The sequence below is a fragment of the Clupea harengus genome, chromosome 8, assembly GCF_900700415.2.
Source record: "Clupea harengus chromosome 8, Ch_v2.0.2, whole genome shotgun sequence".
In the NCBI taxonomy this organism is placed as follows: domain Eukaryota; kingdom Metazoa; phylum Chordata; class Actinopteri; order Clupeiformes; family Clupeidae; genus Clupea; species Clupea harengus.
The window spans coordinates 6,697,308-6,723,064 of NC_045159.1; the positions used below are offsets into that span (position 1 = coordinate 6,697,308).

At 43.8% G+C, this 25,757-nt stretch overlaps 1 protein-coding gene across 4 annotated transcripts in view; it reads left to right on the top strand.

Moving 5' to 3' along the window:
* Window positions 1-24,892, top strand: part of LOC105907470 (collagen alpha-1(XXIII) chain) — a 73,530-nt gene extending 48,638 nt beyond the window's left edge. Inside the window, exons 3-31 of one of the 4 annotated variants that reach the window (XM_012835817.3) lie at window positions 2,732-2,767; window positions 6,528-6,535; window positions 7,610-7,636; window positions 9,875-9,901; window positions 10,169-10,195; window positions 12,173-12,199; window positions 12,461-12,487; window positions 14,621-14,692; window positions 15,407-15,532; window positions 16,914-16,940; window positions 17,077-17,103; window positions 17,219-17,272; window positions 17,476-17,538; window positions 17,770-17,814; window positions 17,959-18,036; window positions 18,178-18,213; window positions 18,366-18,410; window positions 18,500-18,589; window positions 19,053-19,106; window positions 19,527-19,592; window positions 20,095-20,121; window positions 20,963-21,031; window positions 21,183-21,245; window positions 21,588-21,614; window positions 21,732-21,785; window positions 22,150-22,236; window positions 22,549-22,614; window positions 23,579-23,617; window positions 23,729-24,892. In XM_012835817.3, the coding sequence (XP_012691271.2) occupies window positions 2,732-2,767; window positions 6,528-6,535; window positions 7,610-7,636; window positions 9,875-9,901; window positions 10,169-10,195; window positions 12,173-12,199; window positions 12,461-12,487; window positions 14,621-14,692; window positions 15,407-15,532; window positions 16,914-16,940; window positions 17,077-17,103; window positions 17,219-17,272; window positions 17,476-17,538; window positions 17,770-17,814; window positions 17,959-18,036; window positions 18,178-18,213; window positions 18,366-18,410; window positions 18,500-18,589; window positions 19,053-19,106; window positions 19,527-19,592; window positions 20,095-20,121; window positions 20,963-21,031; window positions 21,183-21,245; window positions 21,588-21,614; window positions 21,732-21,785; window positions 22,150-22,236; window positions 22,549-22,614; window positions 23,579-23,617; window positions 23,729-23,731 (1,397 nt within the window). In that variant the 3' untranslated portion in view covers window positions 23,732-24,892. Of the gene's footprint in view, window positions 1-2,731; window positions 2,768-6,527; window positions 6,536-7,609; window positions 7,637-9,874; window positions 9,902-10,168; window positions 10,196-12,172; window positions 12,200-12,460; window positions 12,488-14,159; window positions 14,220-14,620; window positions 14,693-15,406; window positions 15,533-16,913; window positions 16,941-17,076; window positions 17,104-17,218; window positions 17,273-17,475; window positions 17,539-17,769; window positions 17,815-17,958; window positions 18,037-18,177; window positions 18,214-18,365; window positions 18,411-18,499; window positions 18,590-19,052; window positions 19,107-19,526; window positions 19,593-20,094; window positions 20,122-20,962; window positions 21,032-21,182; window positions 21,246-21,587; window positions 21,615-21,731; window positions 21,786-22,149; window positions 22,237-22,548; window positions 22,615-23,578; window positions 23,618-23,728 lie in introns of all 4 variants that reach the window. The other 3 variants (XM_012835818.3, XM_031571647.2, XM_012835820.3) reach the window with 3 other exon arrangements.
* Window positions 24,893-25,757: the final 865 nt, after the last annotated feature.

A 25,757-nucleotide genomic window follows, 5' to 3' on the forward strand; every position in this document is an offset into this window, starting at 1 on the left:
TTGTTAAATTTTCTGTTTAATCTCTTTTTGCTATCTTTCATTTTCAAGTTGTCAATGTCACGATCCACAGAATACAAAACTAATTTAAACAAAGCTGACTCTTCCACAAGTGAATGGACTTGCAGCTCAGTTCTGTCTGTGTTTGTGTTGGGGACCAAAAGAACTAACAAAGAGAACCAGAGCAAAAACCGAGGCTGATAAATCACCTTCTCAGTAACTGGATGAGGACTGGACACATTAAAAATCATCAAACATGTTTTGGTAACCCATGACATTAAACTTACATCATCTAACATTAATTAAGTGCAGTAATTAACATTAACAAAGCATGTTTTACAGCCTGGTATATTGGTGAATGTTTAACCATTTTGATATTATATATTTTAGCCAGCTGCAAATTAGGGTACCAAGCTATGGGCTCTGGATGTGAACTCAGCAATATTGAACGTATGGTATGGGCTGGTTCAAGACCATTGCCCAAGACATAATTAGTGAGGTTTGCTAGTTAACAGTGCTGCACGTTACAACTTGCTTAAAGAAAGGTTCCATATTGCACACCGGAGTGCAGCCATTGCAGTCATAAAGTTCATAATCCGGCTACTTTACTTTACCTACAGCCATTTGAACTTCGCAGCTTTTGTTCAAGAGGCAAGTCAAACAGCAAATGCATTCCTTAAGCAGTACTTGTCAAACAAAAAAGCACACCATCCTGTCGACAGTTAGCCTAACGACAACAACATCTCTTTACCTGCATCTGGTTCAATAGCCTTGGCCCTAAAGAAAACAAGAGAGCAGACCATCCAAAACCCCAAGCATTCACATTTGACCACAGGTATTGCCATTCCCATGTTTGATTTTCATTGATTTGAAGCAGTAGACCAGCAGTATCTATTACCTTATCAAACCTCCCAGCCAAGCCCTGGGGATTAGAGGAAGAAAAATATAACAGCATAATGAGATGGTATCAAACTGGGGGTAAGCAGTTAAAGCTGTGGATTAAGCTACTACTACATAGAGAACAGCAGTCAAGCCTTGTCATGACTTGTTTTGTATGTTGAGTTTTCTTCACCCACTGTTTTGTCTGTCATGTTATCACAGCAAAGATATTGTTTAAGTAAGTTTTTTTTTTTTTTCACTCTGAAGTTGTCAGTAAGGTGAGAAAAGCTGGGATCGTATTACCTACAGCTTGTATTGATAGCTATTATGTCAACCATTTTTGAGCGGACTGTGGTGCACCCTGTATCATTGTTATGTCTAATAGGGTAGCGTTAGCTTTGAATCACTCGTGACCATCTTTTGGTCTCTGAACTAAGGCCAGATAATAAGGACAGATAACGTATATATTTGGATATATCAATGCTAGGACAGAAAGAAAACATCTGTGTTACACAGTCTGTCAATTTATTTTTGTTCGTGACAAGTCCCGCACAAACCTACAGGGTAAATTGACTTGAACCGTGGATGGAAAGGATTAGACGCTTAAGTGAGTTTGAAATGTCTTAACTGCTCCAACGCCTTGTTATAGTAAGCTCAAAGTAGCCGTGGTGATTTCACCATGAAAGTGCAATGGCGGTCTTGTCAAGACTGATCGTGAGCCCATGGGTGTAGCCTTGTCGGCTCTAGATTTCATCGCCTGTTCACTGCTCATCACTCAGCTCCAATCTAAGGGGACGCTTTATCAAAGCCGAGGGCTCTCGTTTTCCACTGACTTTTGTTGTTCCCAGTCATACTGAAGACAAAATTCCCCAGCTCCCAAAAAAACATCAGGGATGCCTTTCGAGACGTGCCTTGTTATTAACGGAGCAACAAATCTTTCTACATCACTTAGCCCCTCATGTGAGCCGGTCGTGTTAACGATTGAGTTTGTTTGCTTGGCTGCCGTGATGTCATTGTTGGCAGAGCGGGCTCTCCAGAGGAGGGGAAGCGTTCGGTGGTCCCCACGTTTCCTCTCGGGCCGTCAGGAATAGCCCTTTCCCAGCACTCTTATCGTGCAGGGGACACTCCTCAGGACGTCTCGAGTGTAATCAGCTCCGCCGTGTCCACAAATGGGAAAGGGACCTGCCTTTTTTCTCACGCTGGAACCCCCCCCCCTCCCCCCTCCTGTTCTGGGTGTTCGAACCCCATCAGAGATATCCCATGGTGTGGATGGTAACATGGCAGTCAAAAGGGAGACCATGGTTGTTGACTGCAGTGATGTAATTTACTTTTTTGCAGTCGTGATATCTGCCCAGTCACAGCCAAACACAGACGAGGTGATGCAATCGCATCGTGTTTGTTCACCCACTGTCAGTTGTGTTTGGAAGGAAATTGGGTTATCTGGTCAACTGAGGAATTATCAATATATTGGGGTAATGGGTGGGGCGAGAGCAAAGACAATAGACTGAAGAAGAAAAGTGTTTTGATTCTGATATCCTTTGTGATGTTTGGCATGTCAGAATGTGGTAATGCAATTTAAGATTTCAAATAACTTCATATTATAAAGACACTTAAGAAGATAAATACCAATGAAATACATGTTATGTTCTTTTTCGGCAGGACAGGAGTAAAATACCCATTGTTTTAAATTGACAGATTGTAAATGGTTATGGATGCTCATATTGTTAGCCTTTCACTGTAAAGCCACATTGTCACGTCTGTTTTCCACAAATGAAATATGATGATATTCAAAGCAAAAATGAATGATTAAAGTGATCTAGTGTGTATTTACTCTCGCTTTCTTTGTCTTTCAAAGGGCCTCCTGGGAAGCGTGGTAGAAGAGGCAACCCTGGTGAGTTTGTGGAGTAATGTCTCTCTTTGAACTCCTCATTTGTCGAACATCTGTGTGGAAAACAATCTTGTGTGCTCTAGCTTGAGTAGAATATGGTGAGAGAAAAAAACTAAAAACTACAAAGAGATTTTCATCCTGAGCAATGTTAACATACACAAACATTTCTGAGTTGTGCGAGTTCTCTCTTGAACAAATTACACGAGTGTTCATCTTTTTTGTCCTATTTTCCCATGTGTACGTTTTGTGATAAATTCAGGAAAATTGAGTCTTTGTCCAAAAACATGGCATGTTTGTGTATGTTTGGGCTAAATTGGTCAATGGAGAAGCCGGTGAGATAGTGGAAAGTGCCTGTCAGTCTGCAAGGCTGTTTATCTCCTTCAAGTTGAGGCAGTTCTTGTAATTTCCTATTTGAGTCATTATGGAGGTTTATTGTTTAGGTGATGGTGTTTAATTCTTCTAGCCAGACTAACCCTAGACCCTTATATGGTCAGAAATGGAGTGGATTGCGGAGACAAGCAGGGTAAAGTCCCCTGGATATTTAGTTGAATCACACTGTAGTCAACGTGACCGCATGATATCAAGCCTGGAGTCGGTGAGTTGTTAAAATCGAATGCCTCTGCGATCTGACTGAGAGAGTAATATAAAACATCTTGTAGACCAGGTCACGCTTTACAGAGAGGTGATTGATTTTCGACAAACATCTGCGCCTCTCCCGAGAAGTCTCATATCCAATAGCAGAGTGTGAAACAGCCAGGAAGGGCCCTTCTGAGCTCTACGGTAGCCACAGCTCAGGATCTGGCACCCAAATGTACATCGGCGTGCTTTTTAGTTCACCACAGGTGGGTCACAAAGCTCCTAAATCTTCCTGCTGTTTGTCTCCCCGGGTGGTCGGGCGATAGTGCAGGGGATTACACCGACACCCCCACAGACTGCATCCACTGAACAGAGCAGAGCAGAGCAGATATAGCTTTTGGCCACCTATGGTCCGCATGTACATTAGTCGAGTTGTTCGAAGCCGTGTAGATAGGAGGGGAGATTGTCCTCTGTGCGCAAGGGGGGAGGGTGTGTAGTCACCCTGCGTCTATGGATAGAGAGCCCTGAACTGTGCCAGTACTTGTGGGAGGACGCACAGACAGAGAATAACCACATCTTTGTTCTGTGTTTGATTTCTTTGGCTGTCATGACAGGGGGGTTGAGGGGGGTGGGGGGTTTGACAGGCTCCAAAAATCACAGCGACATCTCCATAAAAAAGCACCCCTGCAGCACCTCCCCTGCTGTCTGTGACCCGGTTTGATCTGCTGCAAACGACCTGTTTTTACTTCCAATCGACCTTGCACTCTCTGGGACACACACATGCACACACACACACACACACACACACACACACACACACACACACACACACACACACACACAAATCCAGTTGTTTCATGATGGATTGAATGACAGAATGTAACGGAGACCAAAATCATCTTATCTGCTGTGTGTCATTGTGCAAGATTAATCATTTGTTTAGCTCATAGCACGATTGCCTCCAGGGTCCGAGTCCTCCCCTTGGCTGCGGTGTCACGAGTTCTATTCAGTGTTACATTCCTTCAGTGGTATCAAATCTCCTCTGGCATCTCAATATGACCAGAGACAGACCCCCTTAGACTGTCTCATGCATACATCTCTTGTCTCTTCTGATGAGAGATCAAGGGGGGAACTATGCAGCAGTCATGGGAAATTGCTCTCATCTTAGTTCAGTGCTAGGCCTATCTCCTCTTTATGTCCTGCGACACTGAGAGTATGAACGCATGACCTCCCTCCCCATGGCTTTAAAAAAAAAGAGAGATGAAAGGGTTTCTTTTTCATCAATATGCTTTACATTCTTAATATATGTGCTTCATCTAAAATGGTGTCATGTGGGACCAGACTGTGCATGCTTCATGCCCGGTCTCTCTCTTCTATTTTTTTTTCACTCTGCCAAAAAAGAGCTCTCTGCCCACACATTGTTTCCACGCTGGGCTCAAATGTTATTGAGATCGGCTTTTTGGCGCCTGGATCTAATTCCTGAACTTAGAACAAAATCCTGAATTTGCATTTATCAAAAATACATTGCTCAGTCAATGGTGCCCGTGGCATAGCCGTGCCCACAACAATGCCAGTAATCACAAAGGAACACCAGTCGAGATGAACAGCCTATCCAGCCGTTGTCTCTGATCCACTCTACTCCCATCTAAACAGTTTACAGAAGATTGTGGTGGTTTTGTCTCCGTGTTTGTCCTGTGTTATTGAATACATTAGCATAGTTCATAAACACACATTTTCTACAGACTTTTACTTCAGGGCATGTAGCCAACATTAGGGGTGAAGTGTAACTATTAGGAACCCCGGTGACCATGTTGTTGTGGCCATTCCCCTTCAACAAGAAGGCTACACAGGCAGGGATTGAGGGTTGAGGACAAGCATATTCTTTGTCTATTCCCAATGCAAATGTAGACCTGACAGAACATGGTAGCTCACTCAGGCATCAGGAAATGGACTGAAACCAAATATGTTGCAGTAATGCTTCGGTCATCCCCAGTTAGCTAACTGCAGTGAGATGAGAGGGGGAGACAGCAGCAGCTTGTGTAATACTACCTTTATAGATGAGCGGACAATGGCTTGTGTTCTCACTGGCCACTAGTGGATGAAGTAATAGGCGCGAGGTGGGGTGAACGGTTGAGCTGCACAGGAGGTCTGGCGGGAATGACGGAGGTTTCGAGATCTAGGTAGCGAGGTCTATACATTAGCGGCTTGTCGTAGTCAGGGAGAAAGTGGATCGGCACGGTGGATCCAATAGCAATAGCTGTGGTCCAGTCCAAATGCCATAAAGAAGTCCATAAGAACGGTCTGAGCTAAAGGTCCTTTCGAGGTAAAGTGAGTTACAGCAGTGAGAATAGAACTAATGTGTAAATGCATGGATATCTTCAGCATCTTCCTCAGTCATAATGGCTGCATACGCTTAATTGAGGGATAAGCTGGCTTGAGTTTGTCAGAGAGATTTTCTAAAAGTATTTTGAGCAGAGGTGTGGTAAGAGGGAATAAGATCCGGGGGGGGGGGGGGGGGGGGGGGTGAAGTGGAATAATAAAGACATTTCAGCCATTACTGGGGGAGTGGAATAGGATAGTGTGACGGCACTGGAGGTCTTACATATGCAGATAAAAGGCTCTGTTTCAGGGAATTATCATGTGGATCTGCATACCAGACACGGGTTCTGTGTGTGTGTGTGTGTGTGTGTGTGTGTGTGTGTGTGTGTGTGTGTGTGTGTGTGTGTGTGTTTGTGTGTGTGTGGTACTCCTCATTGAGGAGAACCATGCTTTAATGTCAGTTATTCAGTCATTTGTTTGGCATAATTATCATGCTTAAATTATTTTATGTCTGTGCCCTGAGTGTAACTACCTGTCTTAATATTCTGTCTTAGTACAGGGTAGATAACTAGATTAATGTCTGTTTGTCCATTCCTGAGTGTATGTAAACCACTATTGCCTATAGAAATAATTATTTTACCTCAGGTGTATGCATATACATCAGGGCATTGCTGCAAAAGAGCCCTGTGCTCAGTCAATTCTCCCTGAATAAATAATGATGATGATGATATTCATATTCATAAGAACCACTTACAAAGCAGTATGCACTGCAGAATTGATGTTTTATAATCACGTTGTCCACCACAGTTGTGCCACATAAAGGTTCCCACAGTAATATGTCTGTGTTTCTTTGTCTCTTGTGTTTCAGGAACACCTGTGAGTAGCTTGTCTTGGTCGTCTTGGTAACGTACACATGAAGCTTTTGTTTGTTTGTGTTTTTGATACTGTGAATCCACTGGCTTTGATCCTTTGAGAACATTGGGTGGTTGTGCATCACCCGTGAAACTGCTTCTTCCAAAACTGTGAATGCCTCATCTAATGTAGTTGCCACTGAATATACAACTAATACAATTCCTTAGGCTTGACACAAACAAGTGATTTCTAAGCTTAACAGGTGCCCAAAAGAACAACATTGAGTGGTGTCTGATGTGTTTTTGTGTTGACGCTGCACTAATCCGGATCTGCTGAGAAACGTAGCGTTAGTTTACCGTTTTAATCATCCCAGGCTGAGGATCATGTGCATAAAGGCTCATGGCAAAAACAGAATGACTCAGAGTGAAAGCATTCCTATCCTAAATCCTTGGACCATATGTCAAATTGGTTGAGTTCCACATGGCCTTATGACATACATGGTGTAGACCTTGGCCATGCTGAGATGGAGTTCTATCACTCTTGCTTTCAGAATTGATTACATGTTGCCTTTCATGACAGCAGCAGATGAAAGTGTTACAAAAAGAGGGACTGAGGGAGGCCTCAGTCAGAGCTTTGACGCAGATGTCTATGTCCTTATAAATGTGTCTCTCTGCAGCAGCTGGGAACTTTATGACGCCACGGAGGGCAGCTCCTCTCTGCTATCATAAGCCAATACATTATGGCCTTCACAGATGCCTTGTCACAACAGGATGATAATATAAATACACTTACAGACGAACTGAATGTGTATAGATATTGCATCCAACACTTTGGATTCATTGGTGAACTTTGGAGTTTCAAGTGAATGAATTATGAGGTCATTATGAGGTTCAAGTGAATTAATGCATGACGAAACAAGGTTTACATACAGATCTAGGATTTAAATTATGTATGGTTTTAAACAAATGAAGTATTTACTTCAAAAGCATCTATATTCACAATGCTACTGCCTCATATTAATGAACAAAAAATCCATTTGTGTCTTAATCCTAATCCTGGTTTTGTCTTGTTTTGTTTTGTTGACTTTAATCCTACCAGGGTACACCAGGACGGGACGGCTATCCGGTAATGTCCATTTCAGTGTTCTCCTTTAATTAAAGAACTGCTCACATCTGCTGTCTTCCATGACCAGTACAGGCTGCAGTGTTGTCTTAACTGCAGCTTGTTCTAGTTTTTAGGGTCAGTGCCCCTTCTGAAGTAATGACTTTGTGTTACGACAGAGCAACACCTGGTGGCTCTATGATGAACAACAGCTTGAAAGAGCGTGTGTTCTAATTAGTTACTGTGGCTGTGCTCTCAACATACGAGATTGTAATTCAACATATGTGGAGTATGTTTTCTTTTTTAAGAAACGTTTGTAGATAATAATTTTTAATGTGCTGTAATTTATCTCCCTGATGAAAGAAAATTGCTGCTTTGGTGATGTGTGATTTTGCAAACTGTAGGAAATGCATCGACTCTATCTAAGAATGGATCATTAACAGGAATATATCAGCATATTTAGCATGCTTTCCGTCAGTAGGCCATGAATGTCTGCATCCATGCATCTGCATTAGGCCTGTTGTTCTGAATCGCCAATTCCCGATATCATAAAAGCAAGGGAACAGTCGAGGACCATAGCCAACCCCTGCAGACAACTGGGTCCAGATGCAATTGGTTGCATGCCTTGGCAGCCCTCGCGCTGCCGTAAGATCAACAGGGAAATGCAAAAGCCTGTGAAGTCGGTCCAATAATAACAAGCGAGCAAGTCGGAGCTGGATGTGCTGTGCAGAGCCACATGTGGGCTTAGCTGGACTTCCAGTTCCCTTTCCAAGCGATCACTAAACACTCCATCCATCTCACTCTCTCCGCGTTAGCGTCTGCGTGTGTGTGCTCGTGCTCTCCCTCTCACTGCCCAGCCCTCTGCCCAGGCCTGTGTTTATAACAGGCATTAGTCCGGTTTGGAATTAGTCACAAGTCCATTGACAGCAGTGCTTTTGACGCGGGTCATCCGCTGACCTGAAACGATGTAGCCGAGGCGAAAGCCTGGGCGTGTAGTGGACTGTAAGCGCAAGTGTTTAGTTTCCAAAAAAATAAACAAATATGGCCAGTGAGAGCAGGTGGCCTGCTGTGTGCACTTCATATGTGTTAAAGAACCAAAAAAAAAAAAAAACCTTTCAACCTCAAGCCAGAAAAAGAAAGAAACAAGTTCATCATCAGGTTTTTTCTAAAGAAGAGTTGAATGTTTTTGTTGGTTTGTTTTGTTTAGTCTTTGACTGTTTGCAAACAGTGGACACCGAAGCTCTCTGCTCCCGCTAACGAACATCCCTGACCATACACATGGAAACACTCCGCCTCGGCAGCGGATTCTCAGGGTTATGAATATGAAATGAGTTGCAGTTGCCCTCGATTTGTTCTTTGTTCGATTTTTTTTTCTTTTTCGGGGAGAAGATTTGCTCTGTGGCCTAACACATGTGTGTTAATAAGGGCCAGGGTGAATCTCACCAGCTGGGGGGATCTGACAGGAACTGATGCTGTCTCTGTGGCCCTGTGGCAGTAGGGTGAGGAAGGGGCACGTGGTGCTCTGAGCTCTGGGCAGGTCAGCGTGGTCGTTGTCAGCGGGGCTGTCCAAAGCTATTGAGTTCCTCCCCGTCAGCGGAGCATAAACACACACACATCTGGGCAGCATCTCCACGTGCCTCTCATGAAGGGATCACAGGCCCCTGGACTCCCTGATGGCTACCTGATCAGAGAACAGTTTAGGCTTGGGGTCAGAGAAACACAGGCTAAAAAAAAAAAAAAAGCGGCATACACACTGATACTCATTTTTCTGTACTTTGTTATGTTGATCTCATTTCATTTAGTAGACGCTTTTATCCAAAGCGACTTACAAGGATGTATACACATTTTACATTTACACTGATGGCACACAGCACATCAGGAGCAATTAGGGGTCTTGCTCAAGGACGCTTCGACAGGGAATCGAACTAGCAACCTTCTGATTACTAAACGACTTCTCTACCTCCTGTACCACCTGTGCCCCAATGTTCTGTACACGTGTGTTTTGGGGGGAGGGTGGGGTGGTGGTGGTGGGGGGGGGGGGGGGATTGTTCAGCAAAGTAATCCGTTAAGTAGTGGAATCTGAAAACCTTTGCTGGGTCCTATCAGTGTGGGAACATGTTACGACAGCCACGGTCTCTCTGACAGTGTACAGATGTGAGTGTTCTTAGATGACCTTTTAACGGGGGAAGCCCCCGAGAGGCATGCGGTCCTCTGGACTGCCTGTCATAACGTGCGTGTCCTTGATCCCCTCTCTCCATCCAGGGCCCCCTCGGCATGGACGGGAAGCCAGTGAGTATCCACATCTGTCATCACACTGTCAGATTAAGGCACAGAATAATGTGTTAAATGGAATATAATAAAGGGCTTGTTCTGCTGTCTGCTTGGTCAGCTCATAGCCTCCATAGCTCATGGCTGCGGCAGATCTATGTGTCACTGAGGGGTTTGCTCACTGGCCCACGGCCCTCCAAGCTGCTAGAGGCATGAAATTCAGTGTTTATGTTTTTTTTTTCCTCTCTAAATGTCTCTAAACTTCTCTTTTTTCTTCTGTGCTATCAGGGCATACCTGGGCCGAAGGGAAGTCAGGTATGTGAGTCTCCATGTCTTTATCAGAGTGGTTCTAAGAGCTTTGCAAATGGCCAAGCTGATGTAAACACAATCATTGGACCAGATACTGGAAAAACAATGAAATATCTTCTCAGACAGATGGCGGAAAAGCAACATGTGTATTTGACCAACTCATCTGTGACAGCAGGAAATACACCATGTCACAATGTATTAATCAGTTGTCTCGTGTCCGTTAGCTTCGCATGAGGACACCGGGGGCCAAATCTCACCAGAGGTCTTTCCCATTCAAATGTGTTGTATTTTAGCAAGGATGGATATGGATCAGGAATTTGGGAACCAGACGTCTAAATTGGAACTTCATATTTTTCAGATTTATATGAGGTGATAGAATACTTTAGCTATTTGTAAGGCTACCAAATAAATGAGCTACTGATTGTAAAATATATTTTTAGCACCAAAGCAACCTTAGTGGTATCTGCATTATAGTTAACAGGCCTGTATTATACTGTATATATATGTATATATGTACACACAAAAATGACTGCTATTTAGGTAGGCTTGAGTGCAGAATATCCTATTAGTGAAACCTGTGCACTTCTAGAATACAGCCACCGAAATACTCAAATCATCTGCTGCTGTTTCCACTGGCAGTCATCTGTGTAGCTGGTCAGACAGCAAATGCATTTGCACTGGCATCGTTCTGCCTGTAGTCAGTCACATTGCAGGGGGGTGAGGTTGCTAGAACCTCCAACAGTCCAACAGTTTCTGCTTTATCCAGAACATCTTAACATGGAACATCAGAACACAGCTTCTCCAGAACCGCAGAAGAGGAGAGGGATTTTCGAGTTAGCACATGCAGTAGTGATAAGCCACTCAACCAAACTGCCCCTTGAGAAGTTCAACACCAACTCTGTATTGTCTCTTAGCGCTCCCTGCTGTAGTCTCTCAAGGCTGCAAACGTAATCTAGTCTCTTCAGATAAATCTCTCTGCCATACGTGTGTGTGTTTACGTCTGAGGGGCCTGAGAGGAATGGCTTGGGTGAATGGTGTCAAGCGTCAAGCACACACACACACACACACACACACACACACAAACACACACACACACACACACACACACACACACACATACTAAAATAAATGAAGTGTGTCAAACTTGGAAGGAGACTCTTTAAAAACCCATCACATTAGAGCAGTTTACACATCTAAACCAGAAGAAACTAATAAACAGGTCATAATCGCTCCAAGGCCGGTTGAAAGCAGGTTGTGTTTTGCGGCTGTCATACATGTACAAGACAACTGCTTCAATCCTACTTGCTAGATGCACACTGAGTTTAGTCTGAGATATTTAGCTGCCTTTTAACGGTAAATCATTCTATTAGTATTGGCTGTGTGGCACAGTGTAAGTCCTCTCTCTTCGAGTCGAGTAATCTACGCGTATGGACCCGAGCTTTCAGGGCTTTAGCTAACACATGGGGAAGTGCGTTAGAAAGGGCCAGGACCTGAATGAGCAGCCGTGCTTTCTGAAACATTTTTCTAAATGCCGTCCATATGTCTGGGAGCCGTCAGAGACTGTGAGAGGCAGAGAGGCCCGTCCGTTTTCAAAGACAATATCAGCAGATGTACTTCAGCTCAATCACCACACGCATCCACATCAGGGCCCCGCGAGCATGTATGACTTCACAGGATTCATGGCAGTCAGGAGAAGCTTAAATGTTGCCCGCGGAGTGATTGTGTGCGGATCACGCTATCAGAGACAAGCCAAATGATTTTGTGTCTGTCATTTTCTTGGGGTGATGTGAGAGTTTGAATGAAGAGAAAGAATTGTGTGTGTTATAAAACGAACTGCTCAGTTGTCAAGTATGTTAATTTCTTAAAGGACCATGAAACTGTTATTTTAAAACAAAGGGCTTTTGGAGGAGGGGTTGGGGAGATTGTATCCTTTCATGCAAGTCTGGCTCACGATCCCTCTGTTTATTTCCTCTATGTTGCCAGGGATTGCCAGGAATAAAAGGAGAAAAGGTACGTTATGAAAACTGTCCATGTGTGTTACTGTACAGTTCACCACGCTATGAAAGTACTGTAGTAAATGTTTGGGGCATAATCAGGAACAGACCCCCGACATTACAAGCATTTTAGAACAATGGCCTCTCAGAAGAACAGGGGATCGAATTAGATGTCATTTGTGTGGTGCCTGTGTCAAATCCGATTGGCCAAAATGACCTCTTTTTTCTTTCTTTCTTTCTTTCTTTCTTTCTTTCTTTTCTTTCTTCTCTTTCACAGGGTGACCGAGGAGACATGGGGCCTAGGGTGAGTGCGTAACCTGAAATAGAGCCTCTTTGTAACCCAAGCAGAGACGCAGCCACAGCTGCCATTTGAATCATTTGGAGCAGCATCTCTGGTCATTAACCGCTACACTTATGTACAGCATGGAGCCTGCATGGGTAGCGACCCATTCCCCCCCTCTCTGTATCCCTCCACTGGCCAACCTCTCCCTTCAGTGTTCCTCTCCTTCCACCCCCCTGGGGAGAAAATATAGTCCATGACCAATCAGGAATCTGACCAAAAGGGTCGTACTGGTTTTCTATTTATAACATTCATAGTCATCACAGGCCAGCCATTTAGGCAGTTTTAACGGCAGTGACCTGAAGGCCCCATCGTCCACGAGCCAAATTGGCTCTATTAGAAACAGTTGCTGTTGGCCTGACCTCTTAAAGTGATTATACTGAAGAATGCTTTGAATAGTTTGCATCGCATAATGTCCACCATATTCACTGACGATGGAAGTTCTCACCAAATCATTAAGTAATATGACGAAACGGATATAAACGAAGAACATCCCATTAATAACTCACACAGAGGACTGAGTTATAAAGGAAAGTCCACCCGTCTGTGAAATGTTATTTTTAACAGTAAGTTGGAGGGAGTTCCTGGAATCAGATTAAAGTTCTCTGGGAAGAACCTCACAACTTTCACAACCCAAGAGTCAATTAAAGCGTTTTTTGGGAAAAGAGTTTTCCTCCTCACAGATGGCAAATTGTTGTGTAACCCTAGCTCACTTAACAGGTGGACCCATGGCCTTTCGTTTGTACTTGACCTCTGCACCCTTGAATGGAGGGAATTAAGGGCAGCTCAGGGTCACCCCTCTGCCTCGTCCATACCATCCATTACTGTCAGTGCTGACACGCCATTGCTAGAGGCGCATTGTTCTTCAGCCTTTAAAGCGTTTTTTGTTTGCTTCTCATTGAGACGGCATTCAGCATTTCTTGGATGCATGAATATAACATGAATGGCGAGAGAATGTCGGAGAATATGCGAGCTTGATTTACCCCGGGTCTTAGGCACGGAGTTGGGGATGCAGCGATCTGGGTTTTTAGCATCGCTATTTGTGAACTGCGCTCAAAAGTCAGTGTCACTGTGGGAAGAGAGCAGAAAGAAAAATCACTCCAGGGAAAATGTGATTTTACTCTCAGTGACCACAGCTATCCACTCAAACCACAGCCCCCAATGCAAACCTCATGGCCATTATGCGTCTCTTCCTCTGCGCTAGTTATTTCAGTCCGCGTCAGAGGAGTGTGGTATCTCCAGACCCAAACTGTTATGATATTTAGAATGCTCAGCGCTGCCATATAGTCTGCCAGAAAAAGAGAGTCACCCTGAGCCATGATATTCAGATTTGCACATTTTGCTCTAAATTTTTGCCCACCCACCCCACACACACCCCACACACACCCCACACACACCTACACCTCAACTCTTAAATATGGTCATGTAAACAATCTCCACAGCTTCTTGATCTGTGATGTTCCCCACCCTGCTCTCTCCTCGTCCTGCACTCTACCCCTCTGGCCTTCTCCGGCCCCACCTCAAACTCCATTCATTCATCCCTCCACCCCTCCACCCATCCCCTTCCTACCTCATTACCTGCCCCTGCTCACCCTCACCCTACCCTCTCTTGTTGCCCCCACCCTTGCATTCCCAGGGACCCCCTGCGCTCTCCACCTCAGCAGGCCTGCTCAGTAATCAGATTCTCACAGTGAAGGTTTGTTCTTCGTCTGCCAAAACCCACCCCGCCACACACACACACCGACACACCCACACACACACACACACACACACACACACACACACACACACACCCACACACACATATGCCCAGTACTGTCTGTCTCCACAGCCGTGTCACTCTGTGTTGGGGTCCACACAGTCTCCTCTTAATGCTTCTGGTTTCCAGGTCTTTGATGCTGTTCCGCAGCCTCTTCTCATCCCTCCCTTTTCATACTGTTCCTTTGCTCTCAAGCTTTTTTGCCTTTCTCTTCTTGTGGTGAGAAAAGGGCGTGTCACTCAAAACTGTCATCTTTTCATTAGCCGCCTTTGTTTTCAGACTCTCTGTTTTTTTCCCTTCCTTTTCCTGTTTCTTTTTCCTCTGCTTCTTGGCTGTAGATGGTCTTCCCTCGACACGACCACGGCTTTCTTTCAGGTGACCAGCACGTTTTTCAAAGGCGCCTTCTGAAGGTAGAGCCAGCCTGTTGCATGCCTTGGCTGCATCTTACAGTATCTTTCTTTCTTACCTTCTTTTTCTTCTCTCTCTCTCTTTCTCTCTATTCTGCTCAAATCTTGCATGTGTTCACTTTGCCGGCCTTTCCACTCACTGCTATTAGTTCTTTTATAACTTTTTGTCTGTTGGGACCCCTGGCTGTTTCCAATTAAAACTGAGGGAGAAAGTTGGAAAAGTTTAGACCCCTCTCATAAAGGCTATTTGAATGAATTGCTTTGTTTTATGGATATTGAGAAAATTACAAACCTGCCAGACCAAAAGAATAAAAATAGTATTTTTCTCTTGTCAACGCAAGTGCCCTTTTGTAATATAATTGGGCAAAAGTTATTTATATAGAGTGCTGTAACAATCAACCACAAAATCTCTTTTGGTCAACATTTTGAGTTTTCCAGCAACATTGGGCTGTCTTTAACACTTTGGGTTTGGCAAACTTCCCCCACCCTCCAAGATCTGCCAGGCAGGACTAAGGGTGCCTCAGCCGTCACATTAGTTGGAACAGGCACAGCTGACACACACACATTATATGCATGGAGCTATCATTGTATTGTTACCAATATACAGTATATGATTATATTTAGCATGAAAGTGTAACTTGTTCAGATGTGTTGTTTTGGTGCCTATATATTCTTTAATTCACTATCCACCCACCCACACCACCGTTATCATTTCAGGGGGATCAAGGACAAGCGGGGCCCCCGGGCCCTCCAGGGCCTCCTGGGACTCCTGGGACTCCTGGCCCCAGGGGACCCCCGGGGAACACCGGCAGAGACGGACCGAGGGGCTTCCCCGGGGAGCCGGTACGTTCTGTCCAAGTGCTTTCCCTAATGTGAGAAGGGACAGCAGGCTTGAGTCACTCATCGATGAGTCACACACACACACACACACACACACACACATTACATCCTCCAGCTCCGTGCTCCAGGTGCTGCACTCAGAGAGGGGAGGGCAGCGATGCTCGTGGCTCACGGCTCATGCTCCGGCCTAATGACTCACCATTAGTTACCACGACAACACTCTTGTGGCCTGTCCTTAACTTCACAGACTTCTTCATCCGTGAGCCATGTAGTCTCCTGTCACAGGGATACATGAAGCAGGCCAAGAAACCCAACACTCCACTGGTTTGAACAAACAAACAAAAGGCAAACAATGAGCAAGCCTCAAACCCCCCCCCCCCCCCCCCCCCCCCCCGTGTCTGTCAGGCTCGTTCCGACTGAACCCAAAAGGGTCCGCACAGCCCGGGACGCCACAGATGCGACAGATCACGCTGGTGCTCATATTGAGAGCAGATGTTTCAGGGTCAACGAGCTCAAAGGCCATTTCCTGTTGTTGTCTCCCTAATTGTGTTTATGTAAGCTAACCGAAACCACCTCATTAGCTGTTGGAGGAGGCTGATGCGAAGCTGTGGCTTCTCACCAGACGCGTGGTGTTAACAGAAAAGACACTCTGACGTCTCTGGGATTTAGTTACAACCCAGACACCCCAGTGTATTAGCAGTCTTTGAGGCCTGCCCCATAACTCAGTGCATCGAGAGCTGTCACCAAGTCTCATCGTTAGGCCATATGTATGTTAGTGGAGCATGACTATTTGACTATTTGAAGTGTCTCTGTGACATATCTTCCAAAGACATCAAATGCCTCTTGTGATGTGAAAGTTAATGATGTAATATCTTTGTCTGAAAGAGTTTTGACTTAAAGATGTAAATCATCTGGCGGCACCTCTCATCAGGCAGGAGCATGTCATCATTAATGAATGCCTGCTTAAAAGAAGAGAGACACTCTCCCCTTAAGGCAGCCCAGAATACAGTACTTGGCTTTTTGAATGCTGGGAGAGTTTAGAGGCTTTGTCTTTGTACTATGCCCTCAGTCTGTTGGTTGGGCACACAGACCAAAGAATTTATGACAGGAAGAGTGGGCTTAACATTTTATTCTGCTATGAAGTTTTGAAGTCTTCTGTCTTTGGCTCTGTTTAACTTGTGAGGTAAATTGTGCTTAACTACAAAAGAATGTCAGGCAAATACTTAGGAGCCGTCAACTCAGCAGCATTTCACTGAGCAGACCATTAGCCAAGCTTCATACTGACCTCTAGTGGTTATGGAGAGAAATTACTCCTCACTGATCATGTTCATGTTCATGTCTTGTATTAGATGTATTCATTTAAGCCTTTATCTGTCGTTCACAGGGACCCCCAGGACATAATGGCATTGAGGTGACCTTTTACATTTTCTTTACCTCCACTGCTCACATGCATTTTATTTAAATAGAGTTAGGACAAATAGAAGTAGAACAGCATGCCTTAGAGTAGAGATAAGAGATTTTAACATTACATTTTAACCTCTTAACAGGGACCGAGAGGGCCCCCAGGCATTCAGGTCAGCATAAAAACTCAGCCACAATTAGCCACGTGTAATAGCGCACACACGTAGACTCAAGTGTGCATACTCGCACACTCCCTTAAAGTGACTTGACGTACGGGTGTTCTTTCAGGGCATCGATGGTGAAGATGGGGAACCAGGGCCTCACGGACCCCCAGGAATAAAGGTGCTGTGATCTGGTCTACTATGATAAATGGAAAGAGTATGGTCAGTCTCCAACAAATGAGACATTTTGGAGACCCAGTTTCTGTGTGTGTTCCCCCCTGCCACAGTGCTGGTTGTGGGTAAAAGAAAAACAAAACAAAAACATCAGTGCTCCAGGACACTTCTTCGTGAGTTCATGTGTTGTCTCCTGTTGCTGTTGTCCAGGGGGAGGCAGGTGCGCCAGGTGGCCAGGGAGAGAGGGGCCTCGATGGGCTTCCAGGGATGAAGGTGAGCCCACCTGCCTGCCTAGCATCAGAGATGGAGTCTTGTACAAGTACAGTACTTGTACAGTAGGAGTCAATGTTTGAAGGGATGAGGGTTAACCAATAACTGCATGAGGCATTTTGGTGCACACTGGTTTAATGGCAGAGACAGGATTAGCATATGACATAAGCATATGTGAGGTATGTATGAGGACGATTTAATAATAATATAAATATATAAATGTGGTTTCTACAGGGGGACAAGGGGGATTTGGGAGAGCCGGGGCCTGAAGGACTCATGGTGTGTAGTTCTCTGTGTGTGTATTTATTTGTGTTTGTTTGTGTGTGTGTGTCTGTCTGTTGTGTTTATTTGTGTGTGTTGTGTTTGTGTGTGTGCGTTAAGTAACTTGGAGTTTTGCTTAACTCCTTCTCTTCTACTGTCTAGGGTACACCTGGAGAGAAAGGAGCCCCTGGTTCCCTTGAGAGACTTGACCTCTCTGGAGAACTGCACCATGCTCTTCGGGTGAGTTCTCTTGGAAAGATGGGTTTCTGTGATGGAGTTACAAAGCATCCAATGCTCTGCACATGTACACTGCATACATTTTTCGTTTTTGTGTGCCCATGTCCACAAATGTCATCTAAATACGTCCCTCTTACTCTCCAGGGACCTCCAGGGCCACCGGGAGATGAAGGACCCAAGGCAAGACCCTCTTATTTAGTTTGACACAGCATTAGGCAGTAGAACTGATGCTTGTCGGTGTTAATACAGTGGCTTTGAAGCCGGACATATGATTGCAAGTGATTTTGGTAATGTATGTCATGTGAGTGTGTTTGTTTGTATTGTTCTCGCAGGGAGATTCCGGTCTGCCTGGCATACGTGGAGCAGATGGACCACAGGTGGAGTAATATCTGACCAATTGTTATCATTCAGCATGAACAGAACAGGAACAGGACTCACTTTGGAACATGTTTGAAATCCTCTGTAGGGCCTGCAGGGGGTGAGAGGAGAAGACGGGATGCCAGGATACCCAGGGGTGAAAGGAGAGAGGGGAGAGATGGGTCTGTCTGGGCCATCGGTGAGTCTGGCGATCATGCATACATAAATACATATGCATATATGTACATGCATACATACATACTTTACATAGATACATGCATACATACAGTATGTACAGGTCATACATTCAGTGGCTGTTGTTGAAGCTGTAATAGACTAGGTGACAACATTTGAAAGTGTGTGAGGGTGGGTCTGCCCGAGGGCACACAGAATTGGGCACTAGCGTAGCTGCACTGGTTATCGGCCAGTCTGTTAAAAATCGGCCAGTCTGTTAAACAATCAAAATGTTAAGTCTATTAATTAGATTGACATGACGAACGTAGCGGATAACACACGCGTGCCGCTATTATACCCCGTTACGATAAGTGAGCAAAGACAGAGGGAATATTTCACAGCACTTTGAGTACACCTCTGTTGGGTTTGAAAGGAAATGACAAGTTTCTGCCTGCCATGTTATTTACATACACTTATCACTCTGTCAGGTTATGGATGGCCTAAAAGGAGAAAAGGGAGACGCCTGGATTCAGGACAACCTGGTCAGTAAAGCATGTCTTCACCTATGCAGATGCAATGCACTGAGTGGGAATTGTACCATAACTTGTTTATATGTGCTTGGCAAGAGCATATTATTGCAATTAAACCAATCATGGTCTGTTTAGAATACGTTTACTATCATGTCGACATAGTAGCAGCACAGTATCAATATTTTAATTGGCTAGATGTTATCATGCAAATGATTATGTTCTTTTGGGCACACATATTCGCCCTTGGCATTCTATAATACCCACGTTGTGGGCGCATATATGCCCCACTGGCAGCACACAGGTTAAGAAGTTACATAACAGTGAGAAACTGAACAGGTGCTCTGGCCTTTTAAGTGCTGTCTGTGCTATATTAAAAGTACAGTACGGTAACCTTGTTTTACTGAGGCGCAAAGGTCCCCCTCTTCCCTGCAGGCGCAGATCATTTCACTGCCCGGCCCCCCAGGCCCGCCAGGACCCCCCGGTCCCCAGGGACTCCAGGTGAGTCAGGACAGGTGTATAGGACATTTGAGGAGCGAATGATCGTATCCGAGTCTAATCAGAATGTATTTGTCTTTGAGTAGTATAGACTTGTTATTGGGTTTGAAGCATGATCTCTTAAAGTAACACTATGCAACAATTTAACAGTTTTTTAGGTATGGTTTTATAGGCAACTGGTTTTGGTACCATCCTTAAATTCATTTTGATAGCATATGGTCATGTGAAGGACAGATAAACACCTGTGTCTTTCCCACTAGCCATCGAGGATATGCCCTATTTAGTTCTGCATACCGGGCTGGAATAACCTGCACAAATGAAAGAAAAGCTTTCACTGCATGACATTACCAGCTGTACTGCCAAAAGTGTGTTGGCAAGATTCTATCTGTGTCAACTGGGCTGTTGGTGGTGTTTGCAAGGTTTTTGCTTGCCTTTTAGGTAATTATCTTGCTAGTTTTGGAACAGAACTCCTTATTGCTGCTTTAACAAAGCATTTGTCTTTCAGGGCTACTATGGAACACCTGGCCCCAAGGTAAACATCTTCTGTGCTCTGATCTCCACTGGTTTAGACTGGCAAAGCCTTGTTCTTAAACAAACATTTTGTGCTTTGAAATATAATATTTATCTGCCATGTCAAAACATTGTTCTACATACAACTTAGTATGTTCAACCCAGCCAATGTTCATTGCATTCATTTATGTGTGGAACTTTTCCACCGGACATGCAAATTGTGTATACTGTATGTAATAACTTATGAATCGATCCAAATGAAATTGAAATGATTGGACCAGCTAGTAGCTCTCTGGACAATTTCTGTTATTTCTGTTTCCCTTGGGCTTTTTTTTCAGACACTCTTTATGAAACAATCCACATAAGTTCTGATCTAATGGATCAAAATGTTCTATCTTTTCTAAACCCCTCAACAGTCATTTAAACATTTTTGTACGGTATATCAAATGAAAACATGAGGCATAGAGCACCACTCACTGTTCACTGACTGTTGAGCATTTCCTAAACAATCTTTGCATCATGGCCGCATTACCACCTCAGAAGTGCTTTCTTTTCTGCCACCCGAACACTGTGTCTATTTGTGAAGTATTGCCCCTACTTCACAAATAGATTGCAGATATTTCCCACCAAACCGGTCCTTAAAGTTTGACAGCTTCACATAAATAAACTCTGGTGGCTTAGAACCAAAACTCTGGCATCATGTTAAATGGGTTATAGTCCACACTAACTCATAGCAGTAGCCTACGTGCATCCAGACGCATGTGGCGGTATGTGATAATGAAGTGATAATTCAGTCATGTTGTGTTAATAATGATGTTTATTTGGTGTGAGTTTTGGTGTTAAGTTTGACTCTGTGCCTAAAGGGGGAGCCAGGTGAGGCCGTGAGAGGAGAGAAGGGGGGGGAAGGAGATCGTGGTACCCCCGGTCCAAGAGTAAGTCTTGAGCTGCTGCAGCAGAACTCCATGTTTCACCATTCCTTTAGACACGGACAAGATACAGTTCAGACAGAACCGTGTACCCATCCCACATACTGTATAACTTTCTATGATTTAGTTGAGCTAAGTTTGACTCTCCTATGACCAGGGTGCTCCAGGGACTCCAGGTGCTGAAGGTTTAGTCGGCCTCCCAGGTTCCAAAGGAGAAAAAGTCAGTACATTTCATCCATTCAGAATTCAAGTGTACGATACTCATGTTAATGTACAAGGCGTGGCTGTTAAAAAACGCGACTAATGCTGTAATTCAGTTGTAATGAAGAAAACATGTTATACTCATACAACTCGTATATACAGTACTTGTAATAACAGTCCCATTATTCATTAACCACACCTAGAGCAGGCACCTGGAGTGATTTCTGTCCTGGTTATAAATCCACGTTATGACTTGAATATTGAATGCACTTTATGTGAATGTTATGCTAGAAATCAGACTTTCATTTGTTCAGAAACATTTCTTCATTACTATTGTCTTCTTACATATGTATTGCCACAGGGCAAACAAGGCCTGCCTGGATTAGATGTAAGTATTGGATTCCATTTTGTTTGGTTCATGCTTAATATGGATTGCATTTAGTGTGATGAATGGATCTTTTCTGGGGGTCCTTTGATTGGGACTAAGAGTCTCTCTGATCATCAGGGTTTCCCAGGACTGATGGGAGAGAAGGGAGAACTGGGAGCCAAAGGAGACAAGGTTGGCGCCGCAATCAGTTTCACTCAGTAGCCAGCCAGCTAGCTGGAGATGTGTTCCATGGATCAATTGATTATGGAATTATGACGGTCATGAGGAAAATGTTCATTTTATTCATGTCTCCCTCTCTCTCTGTCTCTCTCTCTCTCTCTCTCTCTCTCTCTCTCTCTCTCTGTCTCAAACGTTCTTCACATGACAGTCAGTGACTACTACTTTGTAGTAGTAAAGTGGTCATAACGGCCAGATTCCATGCTAACAAACCCAAATTTCCGCTGCAAAAAGAAGGACAGCACGAAAGTCAACTGAAAGAAGAAGAAGAAGAATTAGAGACAGCATCCTCACGTCCCGTCTCCTCTCTGTCCTGTAGGGTGACCGCGGCCAAGGGGGGAAGAAGGGCCTGAAGGGACAGAAAGGCGAGCAGGGTCCTCCTGGGCTAGACCAGCCCTGCCCTGTGGTACGTGACCTACTGAATCATAGGCCACGTTAATGTGGACCACCACTTGCTTGACCAATACTGTAGGTGCCGTAACATCACTTCAATTATGGGCTCCATATCTTTTTCTTCTAGGCTGTAAAATATGTGGCTTCATGATAGATCATTTTTACTGGCTTTACTGGCTACTAGTGAGATTCTTTTTTTTCCCGGTTGTGTTATATTCCCCAATGGAAGATATATGAGTGTGTCCTGTATGGATGATAGTTGTAAATGTGTGAAGATTGAGACAGAAATGAGCATAACAGAGACCTGCATGAATTTCAATGGCAGGACACCAGAGATTTAAAAGGACATGATGGGGAAGCAGGGCTACTCCCCGCCGGCCCTTGCCCCCTGGTATAGTATATGTGTTCTGTGTCTGTGTGTTTCCCACAACCCCCCTCATCATCAGCCAGCTATCCCTCAGGCAGTGGTTACTGGTTTATGTGGAAATTAAAAACCAATATCTTACCGGCCTTTCCATACTGTGACCAGGAAATCAGTTTGACTTTGTGTTTGGTGGATGACTTCAACCAATAATCGGTTATGCACCTCTATCAGGGATTCTGAACATTCGTGTACATGTCAGTAAGCCAATACATGCATGATGACTAAAGACTATAAGCATTCTTCCATCTTGGCTAACTGCCTAAGGGGAATTCGAAGAGCAGAACTCCTGATGATCACAATGACCACTGCCAGAGGGGGGCCTCTGTGAATGGCTTGTGCTGTGTTTGAGTGTCTTTGGGGGCTCAGGGTAAACCACGTACTATTTTGTAGCATTCCAGTCAAGTAGCATTGGCTGTCAGTGCATGCAGTACCAGTGCTTGACCAGCGTATGTGGTTTAACCCCTCTGTTGAGCTCTCTGGTTTGCCCTCTGTGAAACGTTTTTGGGTGACAGTTGATCACACTTCGTGATATTCCACTTGATCTGGACTATGCCCCTAAAGATGCTGAATGTGACCTCTCCTTGGTTTCAGTGATTGTGGCTGTGATTGTATGAATACCAGAGGCAGACAAATACTAAATATATGTGGAGATGTGTGTGTGTGTGTGTGTGTGTGTGTGTGCATGGCGTTCAATTTGTGGTTTGTGTGGTGTACTCGTGCAATGAAAAATCATTATTCCTTTCTAAGTGATTGCGATGGAATGACCTCACAAAATCATGTGTTCCCTTTCAACACGGGTGCAAATGTTGAGATTGCAAATCGGTTAAATGACTGGTCTGCCTCGTGTTTGCCTGCTGTGATCCTCTCCTGTACCTCACGGCTGCCAGAGCTTTGAATGGCATGCAATAACCTGTTCTATTTCTGCCCGCAGGGTCGAGATGGGCTGCCCATACCAGGCTGTTGGAACAAGGTTTGTGCTTTTCGTGCTCTTGTCTCAGATCTCTAGGTAGATCGTAAGTTCTATCATCAAGTATGTCTGAAATGTAATATTGGTGTTTCTCTTCTTTTTACTCTTTTGCAGTGATCATTCACTTGGAGGCATGGGATTTGTACATATCGATATATATTTTGCAGCTAACACACTTTTTTTTGCCCTTTTTAATATTTTCTATTTAATATATTGAGGATTTATATAGGATCTGTCTATTTTTGGTGTTTTGTTTTTACATAAACGATGGCACTACATTTTGAATATTTGAATGAAGGATGATGCTGTGGCATTAACACAGTGCTTTGTACCGGACACCTGAATGGAGATGCATGGGAGTAGTAAAGGACAGCGCTCATAGGATGGACAGAGAATGCTGCTACACCTCTTGATGGGAGAATAGGAGGTCAAAAAAATAACAAACAAGACGTCATATGATTATTGCAATAGGATGCACATCCTACTACTTGCCATATGCATCATACACACAACAGCATGGCCCTCTGTTTAAGTGGAACATATGATGATGTTCTGGTTAAAAAAAAGGAGCCAGCCCAGGCTTACGTTGGCTACCGGGCTTTTAGCAAGTGGTTTGAATTCACGTTAAGGTGACCTCAACTCTCAGGAATTCTGTCTTTTCACATTACTCATATTGACAAAGAACTCTGCAAAGCAATTTAGTTAGAATAAGAAACACAGAACATGTAAAGTAGGATATGCTATGGGTATGAAGTTGTATTTTTGTTTGTTTTGTACTTTTTAAATAATGTGTGTTATGAAAACTGCTCAGCCGTGGAATCTAACGAAAGTCTGTTTGAATATGAAGATACTGCTTTATGAACTGGTCAGTTTGAGATTGTAATGGCGTCTATGTAATGTGCACATTGCTGGTTGTAAATAACATGTCTATAATAACTAGAAATTAAGGACATTTCAGTGTCTTAAGTATGTTTGTCTTTTCAGTATCATTTGTGTATATTTCTTTGAAATACCCGTTGGATTAAATATACATTTTGTTAATTATGTCTGTTACAAGTTCTCTGTATCAAATGGACATCCTTTTTTCAATTCACACATCATATCCTGTAAACTCTCTGTGGAATATTTACCCATAATTCAATGCAGTACTGTGTACTGCTCCTGCACCTGTGCCTTGTCATATTGTAACGTGTACCCATCTATCCGTAGACATGCAGTGCATTATGCTGGTAAAACTAAAGGGATTATCATAGAGTAAATCCAAAATACTTCTTAAAACGATTGTTTTGTTTTTTCTCTTGTTACCTCACATACTACTTCTACTACTAGTACTACTAGTACTACTACTACTACTACTACTACTAATCATAATAATAATTGCCATTGTTGTTATTATTATTATAATAATGATGATAAACAGTCAAATGTTAAATAGCGAATGAAACATCAATCCTGACCCCCAGGTATGTTCTTGCAGACTTTATCCGAGACACTGTGGAGACCTGAACATACATGCAGTGTTTTATGGACAAATCCACGTGCTTTTATCAACAAAAAAGGCAAAAACAAAAATGTACCAAATGGTTATTCAATATGGCAGATAGCTCTCCCACGGCTACCAGCCTCTCAGGAAGCTGTCGCATCAACCGTGCTCCCCCACACTCGCTTTAAATAAAGCCAAACGATTATCTAAATTGGGAAATGCCATTATGGATACACCAGTGTGTCAAATACATTTACAGTTATTAACATAGGATACATAGTCAGTGTACATTTTCCTATTAAGTACATCAAAGCATTATTATACCCCCCTTAATAGAATAATTACATTCTTGCATAATGTTACATTAATTAACAGAGCGTAATTATCCCCACACTAACCAGTCACTCTCCCCCAGCCCACTTAAGGGAATAAAGTAGACTATCTTGAGGGGGGAACTGTTGCGGGACCAGGAAGTGGTAGCGTATATTTGTTGGTGTGCGAAATTAACGGAATGAAATGAGTTATGGGGCAGCAATGACTGTATATAGAGTCTGGTCTGTATATAGGTGTAAAGGTGTAATGGTAGCCAGCCTGTACAATGTTGTGCAGTGAGTACTGTAAGATAAATTTGATTTATCAAATTTATCTAATCATATCACA